General features: G+C 38.6%; 1 protein-coding gene across 2 annotated transcripts in view; it reads right to left on the reverse strand.

Moving 5' to 3' along the window:
* The window catches only part of LOC129714688 (spermatogenesis-associated serine-rich protein 2-like), a 72,102-nt gene that overhangs the window by 32,114 nt on the left and 27,486 nt on the right, over positions 1 to 12,502 (reverse strand). For both annotated transcript variants that reach the window (XM_055664447.1, XM_055664446.1), the window contains exons 3-6: positions 8,733 to 8,812; positions 6,146 to 6,254; positions 3,529 to 3,578; positions 1,009 to 1,261 (exon numbers count right to left, since the gene is read on the reverse strand). In XM_055664447.1, the coding sequence (XP_055520422.1) occupies positions 1,009 to 1,261; positions 3,529 to 3,578; positions 6,146 to 6,254; positions 8,733 to 8,812 (492 nt within the window). The remainder of the gene's footprint in view (positions 1 to 1,008; positions 1,262 to 3,528; positions 3,579 to 6,145; positions 6,255 to 8,732; positions 8,813 to 12,502) is intronic.

Raw genomic sequence — 12,502 nt, forward strand, 5'->3', positions numbered from 1 at the left:
TGGTGCCAAATCAGCAAAGTTCATAAATAATTTGCAAAATCTGTTTCAATGCTTTAAATCACAGTCAGCACAAGTTTTTTTAATGTACTGCATGTGTACAAAGACATTTTAATATGGATCATTTTTTACTTTTGGATCATTCTGTGCGAAAAGTATTCAAGGATTAAATAGCATTGATGTTCACATCATAACACAAGGACCAAGGAAATCAAAAACACCACAAAACCGATATTAAGTTTTGTTTTGGCAGTGGCTGGATTACTGAAGTCAGAGCACATCATCATTAACAAGTTTCAGTGTTCTATTTAGTTCAGTTTGTATAACGTGAAACACTTTCAGATTAGAGTCAACCCACCACCAAAAACAAACCTAGATGCTTGCAATTATTTGGGAGAGATGAAGAGTATAATAAAAACAAAAAAGATAATTAAAACATTGATTCCTGGGATGTACCAGACCGATTCCTGGGATGTCAGGACTGTCTTATGAAGAAAGGCTGGATAGACTTGGTTTATACTCTCTAGAATTTAGGAGATTGAGAGGGGATCTTATAGAAACTTACAAAATTCTTAAGGGGTTGGACAGGCTAGATGCAGGAAGATTGTTCCCGATGTTAGAGAAGTCCAGGACAAGGGGTCACAGCTTAAGGATAAGGGGGAAATCCTTTAAAACTGAGATGAGAAGAACTTTTTTCACACAGAGAGTGGTGAATCTCTGGAACTCTCTGCCACAGAGGGTAGTTGAGGCCACAGTTCATTGGCTATATTTAAGAGGGAGTTAGATGTGGCCCTTGTGGCTAAGGGGATCAGGGGGTATGGAGAGAAGGCAGGTACGGGATACTGAGTTGGATGATCAGCCATGATCATATTGAATGGCGGCAGGCTCGAAGGGCCGAATGGCCTACTCCTGCACCTAATTTCTATGTTTCTAAAACATTGTGGGGAAAACAGTATTTTCAAAACATAAAGACAAATGTATTAATTAGAACAAAATTTACATGCATCATACCATCTATTTCAGGAGTCAATGATTCGGAATCTTCCAGCTCTTGGGCATCCACGGAAAGGGTCTCCAGGTGTTCAGTGAGAGAATCCACCGACTCATCGTCGTTTACAGACCCATTGAGGTGATAACCGTTTATTTCCTCCTTCTCAGAAGAAGCTGCGGACAGTTCACCGCCATTAGCTGTACTTTTTTCTGACAGCAATTGCTCTGGTTCTGCTTCAACTTTTGGCTTTGGTTTAATCTTCTTCTTCTTGGGCTAGGTAATGTTAAAAAGGAAGATGCTTAAAGCATTGTTTAAAGACAGTCAAATCTTGAAGGTATTATTTTTATTTGCAAGTCAATTAGCTGTGGCAAGTTTGCATAGCTTTCCCAAGATTGTTTTGTTTACTCTGCATCCAGTGCCAATATAAAGGATTTCTTCTCGGTATAGGGATCAGGTGACAGACAGGATATCCTTGCCCGTTCCTTACAGACCCACATATATAAATTTATGAGTCAATTAATTTTATACATGTAAATATACGCACATATATACACACACACACACCCGATTTAATTTAAATTTAATTATAAATCACATACGCACGCACACGCATTTACTCATCAAAACAGCACCCCAACAACATTTCTGCCATTCAAATAGCCATCAACTGACTACCCTGTTTGGAGCTGGGTTGTATTGTAGAAGTCACTGTATTAGCACTACTGCCAGATTTAAACACAGACAGATCATTAACACACTCAAATAGATTTAATTTGATTATAAATTGAAAAGATCAAATCTGCTAGATACACAAATGCTGGAGAAACTCAGCAGATTGTATCTGCTAGATACAAATCCAGACTGCAGAGCCAAAAAGGTCCCTAATAACTCTAAGGGTTCAAACCATGCTGCAATTTAATATCAAAGCAGTAACGCATGGCAGTTTGCTCAGCAGTCAACATGGACATTAGATTGCTGGTAGCTACAAGGGCAGATTCAGCTTTATAAAACACAAGTTATTTGTAACTGGTGTACTGTGTCCAATTCCAGGCAACTCGTTTTAAGAAAACTGCAAAAGTCTTGAGAGGGTGCAGAAGCGCATTACTTACAAACATAATTCTAGGAATGAGGGATTTCAGTTAATTGGAAAGACTTGGAAAAAACTGGGATTGTTCTCCTTGGAGCAGAGGTGGTTATGAGGGAATCCAATTGAGGTATTTGAAATCATTTAGGGCATAGACAGGGGGTTGAAACTATCCCCACTGGTGAAAGGATCAAGAACTGGGAGAAATAGAGTAAATAGATATAGATAGATACATAGATAGATAGATATGCCATTTATTGTCACTATACATGTACAATGAAATTAAAAGTCTCTAGACTAAAACAGTGCTTCATAAACTATTTCAGTGTCAATTCACCCGTTAGTCACAACATTTCATTCACCCTCGACTAAATTTTCTTATGTTTTTTGGTAATTTACGTCTTATTCTCCCTTGTGTATAATTTATATAATTTATTTTGTCACACGAGCAAAAAACATAAATTAACTCGTTTCTTAAGTGTTTATTTTCTTCAACTTTTTGAACATCCTAAAAATGGAAAGAAAACTAAGAGTGAAATAAAAGTTTAATTACGGCTGGATTTGGAAAATCATTCTATTAGAATGATAAAAAAACATTCCAATGTCTATAAACACTGGGCTTCAGCCCCATCCTACCCTTTCGGGCTTTGATTACTGCAGTGTTTTTTTTTCTTGAAAAACTAGCTCAAAAAACCATGGGCCATCATTCACCCCAAGATACCTTCATTCGCCCTTGGGTGAACCATTCACCAGTTTAAGAAGCACTGGACTAGAACTAAAGGAGAGATTAGACAACAGTTTTACATTGCTCATGGTTAGAGTCTGAAGAGTACCAAGGACGTACCAGACATACTAGTGGAAGCAGTCAACTGTGGCTTTCATAAGGAGATATCTGGAAGTACTGTGCAGAAAGGAACTGCAGATGCTGGTTTAAACCAAAGATGAAAACAAAATGCTGGAGTAACTCAGCTTGACAGGCAGCATGTCTGGAGAGAGGAGAGAAGGATGGGTGACGTTTCGGGTCGAGAAGGATCTTGACCTGAAACGTCACCCATTTCTTCTCTCTAGAGATGCTGCCCGTCAAGCTGAGTTACTCCAGGATTTCGTTTCTATTTGGAAGCACTTGCAGGGATAATAGGAAGAGGGCAGGTGGCTAGAACGCTCATCCGTGGAAGCTGGCATAGACTCCCAAGGGATGAATTAACTCCTATGTTGTAACCATTGTATGATTTCATTCTCTTGCAACAGTTGGCTGCTTTAACCACTGCTTACCGCTTTTCAATTAGGAAGTCTAATAAGATTGAAAATTGGTTGGGAGGGAGGAAATTTTAATCGGGATTTAATTGGTGGGATTTAACAAGGGTTTGAAGTGCAGATTAACTATGATCCATTTGAACAGCAGAGCAGCCTCAAGGGGATGGGTGGTTTCCTCCTGTTCATACATCACGTTCCATACCTTCTTTTTTCCTGTTACGCTCCATTCTTTTAGTATCTCTGTGGCAGAACCTTGATTAAATTAAAAAATCATTAAATCATACAGTAATTCTTCAACAAGCACATCAAATCATTAAATTACAGTAATTCTTCAAAAAGCACATCAAATATCATGATGCAATTTTCAAAACATCACAAACAGATTTTAGAAACCTTCTCATTGTTTCGGTTGTTATCTTATTGACACGACCAAAATATATGAAATATTAGCATTTTGCACTGGTGATGATTATTTGGCGTTTCGGCATTTTGTAAATATGCTACCATATTTTGATAAAACTCCAAAAAGGAATATTAAAAAGGTCAATAATTTTTTCATATTGTAGATGTTAGCAAGAAGTCTGCTCTAAAAATATGTACATTGGATGACCCAGAAGTTCTAGTCGTCTGTCCATGTAATTCTCTGTCACTCAGAGTTGTTTTTGACAACCTAACCTGTTGCAATGATGCCCGACCCAAGCCCTTCACACCCTCCTTGGCCTCACTGATTTCAACAATTTCAGGCAACTAGCACTTTTCTTCCTCTACGTATATTGCTGTACAATTTCAATTTGTTCCTTTGATGCTTTTCTCTTGGGTTTTTAAAAACTGTTGAACATTCATAGTAATGTTTGGGTTGACAACCATGGTCCGCACCATTACACAGAAATTGTTGCGGCCTTCCCCTTTTACATCTTAAATCGCATTCATTTTCTCACTTTTCCAATTATGCGGAAGAGTCATTGACCTGAAACACCGACCGCCCCTCTGCTTATCTGTGGAATTCTCTGCCACAGAAGGCAGTAGAGGCCAATTTGCTGGATGTTTTCAAGAGAGTTAGATCTAGCTCTTCGGGCGAATGGACTCAAGGGATTTGGGGAAAAAGTAGGAATGGGGTACTGATTTTAGATGATCAGCCATGATCATATTGACTGGCGGCGCTGGCTCGAAGAGCTGAATGGCCTACTCCTGCACCTATTGTCTATGTTTCTATGCTACCTGACCTTTCTGCTTTCATTCTGGATTTCAAATTTCAGCTGTTTTTTTACTGCTATGTCAGCATGATTTGGTGATGATACTCAGATAGGCTTAGAGACAGCTGGTGTAGGAAATGGAAATACCTCAGCGGTTTCTAATAGTTAAAAACTACAAAAATAAGGAAAAGCAGTGAATAGATCTTAATATTATACGACATTACAATCTGGATATCTGGGGGCCCAGTTAGTATCAATCTCCAGTACCAGTCTTAGTCTGAACTAGATTATCATCAAAGGATAATGTGTGGATTTTAGTTTGAAAATGCTATGATCCATGTTCAACATTTTGATTTGTCTTAAAACTTATTTGAAGCCCCAGCAAAGGAGCCCTAAACCCTTTGGGGGAAATTCGATAGTGAGAAGGGAAAAGAAAAGCAAAGCATACAGATTTTTTTTCTTCATAAATCTGTCTGGAAGTCCATCAGGAAACATTGATAGGAGGAATTCTACAAAAGGTTTAAGTCTATTATTATCACGTACCGAGGTACAGCAAAAAGATTTGTTTTGCATGCCATCTAAACAGATCACCTAATGCTCTCTCAGTGACACGTCGGGGGATCAATTCTGTCAACAGGTTGGATGACGATGAAAGTCAACAGCGAGCCATGTGTCGTCTGACACATGAGCGAACTAACCTAATGCTCTACTTAAATATAATACAATCAGCCATGATCATATTGAATGGCGGTGCTGGCTCGAAGGGCCGAATGGCCTACTCCTGCACCTATTGTCTATGTAAGCTCGAGTACAATAGAGCAAAAGGGAAGATACAGAATATATTTTGGCATTGTGGCACATCAATTGTGATTTGGGAAATACTTCTGAGGGGTAGTTGGCAGAACTCCCGATGACTAATTCTGCTTTGATACACAGAATACAACACATAGTGAGAAAACAAAATGGAAAAAACCTGTTTTAAGACAACTGGAACACAAATTCTAAAATTTTAATGCCAGATGAAAAAGTTAAGAATGCAGCAAGTCACTCTGTGCAGGTGCCAGGGACTGACTGCCAACGTGGAATAAAGCTTCAGGTTCCAGGCTGCCATATCAGAGTTTGAGCAGCTGTGGGGCAGACACCATTTTAGGCCTACATTTACATTACGTCATTAGAAATAGCTAAAGGATGACTACTATTCAAAATGCAACAGATTTATTGTGTCTGTTGGTTTAACCATAAATTGTTGTTTGCTCCAACATTCAAATTTAATAAACCATGGCAGCAATTGAAGTTTGAATGCAGTTCACGGAATCACTAATAGTTTACTTTGTATTTATTGCACACATTTCAAAGCTATACAAAAAGGTTCAACAATGAAAAGATTTCCATTGTTTGTCCAGATTCAAAGTATCACCAAAAACATAGATGAATATAATGGATCACTGAAGAAGTGAGCTAACCATATGACTTCTGATTTGAATTTATACTGATGCTTCACACATCTTAGTGCTATACTCCTGATCTTTACGCTTCATTTGAATAGCTATTGGCACTGCATTTGGTTGGAAACAAATTGAAATTAGTTGCATAGAATATTCAGTGAGAAAAAGGACAAAGTCTTACCTTCCATAAAAGCTTGTACGGCCTTGTCTACACAATTGTCATAATGTTGCAACACTAGGATGATCTCATTGTTACTCCTGTTAGGAACTATTGCACGAACGGCAGTAATCTGAATAGAAACACATCACAGATCATATCAAAAGATGACCTGAAATACAACTCTGGATCACATGGTTTAAAATGGAAGGCCTTACAAATGAAATAAAGGTTGCAAGCTCTGCTTCTGTATACAATGACGAAAGTATTTACTTAATTTTATAAATGGCAATATACACACAAATGCATTGGCCTCTTATGCCGATGTGGACGCTGGATTGAAGGCTTTGCAAAGGATAGATTAAATTAACCTCTGATACATAGTGCAAAGAGAGCATCAGCAGCATGCTCTTCACTCCATTCAAATGTTCTTTTTCCATCCAGCTCTGTGCTGCTGCCTAAAGTGAATTTCATCTCCAGTAATGAAGTTCCCAATTAAAAGCATTGATTTGTTTAAACATTACCACTAGTTCTTGCTGAATTATGCAAACGCCATGGTCATTAGTTCTCAGAAAGCAAAAACTAAAATTGTAAGAATAAAAGCCCTCCCTTAATCACACTTACAAGTTAGGATAAAACCCACTCCAGAATGGAAGAGTTGAGTTGAATGCTTCACACAGAAGTCAGTGGACATATGGAACAAGCTGTCAGAGGAGGTAGTCGAGGCAGGTACAACATTTAAAAGACATTTGAACAGGTAAATGGAGAGGAAAGTTTTAGAGCGATATGGGCCAAATGTGGGCAGGTGGGACTTGTGTTGATGGGCCGTCTTGGTCAGCATGGGCAAGTTGGGCCGAAGGGCCTGTTTCTGTGCTGTTTAACTCTGACTAATACCTGTTGGTGGTCTAGAAGTCTGAATGAAAGTAGTTTTTTGGGAGGGTAGGAAAAGGAAATAATGTGATCATAAATGTAGCATTAAATAAACAGTCGAATAGAAGACAGCAATTTATATCCATAATTCCCAAAGAGTATTTATTTGATGGTCAAAAATACATGAAGAATGCAAACATGTTTTGTTCAGGTTCAAGTGAGTTTATTGTCATCAAAACCAAATTTGAGATCAAAATATAATTTCGTTTTTTAAATGCTTTGCATGTGAAAAGGGAGTATGTCTCAGAGAAATAAAGACCTTTTTTGAAAATGTTATATGACGACATCTGAAAGAACATATGAAATTGTTCATATGTTATTACTAGTTATTGAGTCAACAGACTGATTTAGTCAGTTTGAAGGGTCCTGATCCAAACCTTCACTTATCCATGTTATCCAGAGATACTGCCTGACCCACTGAGTTACTCCAGCACTTTGTATGCTTTATTTGTGATTATTTTAATCAACTTGTTGGCACCTTCAAATGTTTATGCATGTGAACCCTCATCTCAGTGTTCGTACACTCCCTTTATAATTGTGCCATTAGTTTATGGTGTCACTCTTCCCCCCCCCCCCAAAATACACAAGGCAATTTTCATTGTCATTTAGAATCAGCAATGGATTTGCAGCAAAATTACTTTGCTATTTTCAGCAGCTAGGTCTCATTAAAGCTGGCAGCAAGTCAAATTTACTTCCATTCAAAAGGCTACAAACTTTGGAAGGAGACGAAGCTTTGAAACCAACAACGTTTCATCAACAGTATTTAAAATGTAAAACAAAGGGCCACAGTCGTGGAAATACCCACATCAGGCCAATTAGTTGAACGCAATAAGCTTTCACTCCGAAAGGCACTGCAGACAATGGTATTTCCCCAATAATAATGTTGAATTAATTTATAACAAAAAACAGCTATAATGACAGGACTGGTGATTTTCAATTTAAAAAAAAGTTCAGAGAAGCTGTTACCTACCATGGGCTGTTTTACCCATCATAGCCTAATGAACCCGATTAAATTATAGCACAACTAGTAATGCAACATTTAAAATACTTCAGGACAAGAGAGTATTTTCTTCCTACTAACTACTTGTTTGCTAAACATAGGTTATAAAGTGACGGGACATTTACTTAAACATGTATTGGATTTAGTGCTCATGAGGAGATCTCTTCAACAGTGAGAAAACCAAACGCAGATTGTTTGAAAAAAAATGGAGCCTTTAATATTCATTCTCTAGCTCACAATGAATCGCTCTCAATCTCTGGCTTCTACATTGTTTTAATGCCCAATGCAAGCTTAAGGAATGGCATCTTGCCTTCCATCAGGGTACACGGACTTCTGGACTCAATATACAGTTGAACAATTTCATGTAACCACTTGGTTTTACCCCTCTCTCCCCCCTAAAGATGCGGCCATTTCAATTTGTTTGACTTTTGACTCCATCTGCAAGTTTTTTGTTTTTTTAAAGCAAATCGTAATCTTAACAACTTCAGTCTTACCTACACATTCCTTCTATTCTTCCCTTCCTTCTCTCTGCACCTTAACACACTTGGAAACGCACTTTCAGTTCCTATGCTATTCACTTGGGTTTCTCTTCATGACCCATCAGGTGTTTCTAGCATTTGTGTTTTTTTCCCCTCCAATAAATCCAAGTTATTTGAAGCCAAGTACACAAAATATCACTACCTTTTCTTTTATATTGTCATTGGATCCTCCCTGGGCCATCACAGCTTTGGATCGCGTGTCAAACACAACTCCAGTGGGATCTGTTCAGGAAAGATTAACAGAATTATAATTTTCCACTATTACACATTTACATTTCGCACTGCTACACCAACATTACACAGATAGGTACTTGGTATCAATATTGAAGGAATAACACAAGAAATTGCCACAACCAGAAAATTACATTCAAATTAGCTGAAGGGTCTCGACCCAAAACGTCACCTATTCCTTCGCTCCATAGATGCTGCCTCACCCACCGAGTTTCTCCAGCATTTTTATCTACCTTCAAATTAGCCGTTCAGAATCAATCAAATTTAAAGATTGGATCAGTGAAAATGATTTCATATGAAAATGCACATATAGAAACATTGTTTTGTCAGTCAATTATATTTGTATAGCACATTTTAAAAAACTCATGGTGACCAAAGTGCTGTACATCAGTGCAGCTACTAATGTGCTACATACAATGGTCTAGGTGCTGCAGCTGCAAAAGCGTGATCACCCCCGAGCTTAAACCTAGACTGCGGGATAGTCAGTAGCCCCAAGTCGGCCGACCTGAGGGACCTGGAGGTAGATAGTGGGTTAGAAGATTTTGATATAGGGGGGGGGGGGGGGGGGGGGGGGGGGACCACAGATGTTGCTCTTTAAAACCTTGATAGAATGCTTCAAACCAACCAAAAACTATTCTGAACTATGGAAAGGTTTGAAATACAAGGAACCTTTTAAAGTACATTTGTACCTTGTTAAATGGCACTGACTCAATGCAGACGCCCTTATCTGAAGCAAGTTTGCCAAATATTGGGAGATCAATCAAATCAACGTCAGGAAAGGGGGAGACACAATGTACTGGAGTAACTTAGCGGGTCAGATAACCACCCTGGAGAACGTGGATCGGTGACGTCCTGGGTTGGGACGTTTCTTCAGACGGACTAGGTCCCAACCTGAAACATTATCTACCCGTGCTCTCCAGTGATGCTGCCTGATCTGCTGAGTTACTCCAACATTTTGTACCTTTTCTTCGGAAAGCCAGCATCTGCAGTTTCTTGTTACCACGTCAGGAAGAAGGGATTGATTTTTAGTTTATATTGTGCTCTAATTTGAACTTGAAGTCTATTATGAAGTTCAGGAGCTAATTTGAGATACTGTTAGCACTTCTGAAAAACTTTGGCTTTTTCCTCAATGTTTTGTAAATACAACGTTCCCAATAAAGGGCCTGTCCCACTTTCACGACCTAATTCACAACCTTTTTTTACTCGTGGACATTTTTCATCAGGCTAGAAAAACGCCCCGACCTACGACTAGCATCACGACCTACCTATGACCTCCTACGACCTCACTGTGAGTACGAGTCAAGGGCAAACCCGGCAGAGGTCGTGAAAGTGGGACAGACAGGCCCTTAAGGCAGTAACTCTATGGCTGCGACGCTGTTACATAGAAATTATGGGGGATTTTCCGCACAGCACTATGTTGGCACTTTTATTTGCATTGCTTTCCTACCCGGCCAATAACATTCCTTCAGCCGTTCTGAATTGCCAACACATCTCTTAAAGAATGATTACCAAGCACATGTTTAAATCAATGCAAAATCTAAATGTACAGCTTTAATTGTGAAAGGAACACATTGTAGAGCGGGCCTTAGTATAATGAGGGAACACATTGGCCCCGATGACCAAGGTTGTGATCCTTGGATGCAAGAATTCTGTAGTCTGTACCAGAGAAGTTGTAGCAGACATTGGACAAATACACAGAAAAGCTACTTTGCAGTAATGCAGAGTACAGAACATGCTTGTTAATGTGAACATTCTGCTAAAGAAAAAAATTTCTAAGATTAACTAATTATTACCTCGGACCACGAGCGTCACGTTTAGAGCAGTTTAGTCTGGCATTGCCAAACATTTTTTCTCTATTAAAGATAACTTTTTTTGGGCAAGGCGGCAATTATCTACGACAGTGGGATTCCATGATGAGAAATGAACTGGACATGTGTGCAGTTCTGGCCTCCCCATTACAGGAAGGACGCAGAGGTGGTTTACCAGAATGCTGCTTGGATCAAAGGGTTTCAATAACATGCAGAGGTTTAATAAACTTGGATTGTTTTCTCTGGAACATTGGAGGTTGAGGGGAGACTTGATAGAAGTATATAAAATTATGAGAGGCATATAGGGTAGACAGTCAGAACTTCTCAGGGTGAAAATGTCCAACACTAAACATCATAGCTGTCCATCAGGCTGTCCATCATCAACCAGCCTTCTCCTATTCAGTATCATTATCAATGATCCGAAAGATTTAAGTACCAGGCGCTAGTTTTTAAATGACTGGCTTTTTAAAAGTTTAGTTTAGTTTACAGCGCGAAAACAGGCCCTTCGGCCCACTGGGTCCGCGCCAACCAGCGATCTCCACACATTAACACCATCCTACACCCACTAGGGACAATTTTTACATTTACCAAGCCAATTAACCTACAAACCTGTACGTCTTTGGAGTGTGGGAGGAAACCGAATATCTCGGAGAAAACCCACGCAGGTCACAGTGAGAACGTATAAACTCTGTACAGACAGCACACGTAGTCAGGAATGGAACTCGGGCCTCCAGCGCTGCAAGCACCGTAAGGCAGCAACTCTACCGCTGCGCCACCGTGAACGCCCAATTCTCATGACATTTTGCAGTTTTTAATTTTAGGAATGTAGTAACATTTAAGTCAATTTATTTAAAGTGTAAACAGAAAAAAAAATGTATGAGCAATTAACCATGTTTTAAGAGCAAAAAATAAAATCCCAAAATGATATGCACCCCAATCTTAAGTTACTGAAACGTGCATACTAAATAATGCATTTCATCTGTAAATAAATTGCAATGTCATCGCTGCATTGTAACAAATGGATTGAGAAGTTTAATGAAAGTGTTAACAGCACAGAAAACAATGGACACTTCAATGAAAAATTATAAAAGCAAATAAACCAAGCAAAAACCTATATAACAACACTCATAGATAAGAGAACAAAGCACAAAATTGTGATTCGGAGACATTAACCAAATGTTTTAAGAAAATAACTTTGTTAGCAATTCGAGTCCCAGAGTAAAGTTCTACAAGATCACTTTAGTTAAGGGGAAGGCTGTTGGAACAGGAACATTGCATAAGATACAGGGAGAGAATTTAGTTTTTTTTTTAAATTAAAGTCTTTAACAGGAATAGGCAAAACCAAGCACAGAACATACTAAGCTTGTTGAATGTAGTATTAACAAAAGCACCAGTGGATATTTTATTTCTGATCCACGTTCATCTATCCTGATTTGCCTTTGACTTCCCTGAATAATGGATTTGTTCACAATAATAAAGATTTAAAAGTTTAAAACTTAAATTACAGAATAGATACAAATTTGAAACAGCAGCTACAAGGTACAGCACAAGGGCCACAAGAGATGCCTTACTCAAGAATACGCGAGGAAGTTGGTAAGGACACACTTTATGTGCTTAAGTAGCTCCATAAATATACAGCATGTACAAGTCGGTGGTCCGTGTAATCCAGATATTCAGAACCAAGAAAGAGACAAATCAAAGAGTCACAGACCAGTAATGCAGAAAAGACTCAAAGTTTTACAAGATGCTATTAATTTTCATCTGTAGCCCAAAATAGTCCAACTTGATTTCAAAACAATAAGCTGGATTTCAGAGTTAAAAAAAAACAAATTAGGAAATATGGGCAGTTCGATTTTCAGAAAAAAAGAAAAAG

This window comes from Leucoraja erinacea, chromosome 40 (assembly GCF_028641065.1).
Source record: "Leucoraja erinacea ecotype New England chromosome 40, Leri_hhj_1, whole genome shotgun sequence".
NCBI lineage: Eukaryota > Metazoa > Chordata > Chondrichthyes > Rajiformes > Rajidae > Leucoraja > Leucoraja erinaceus.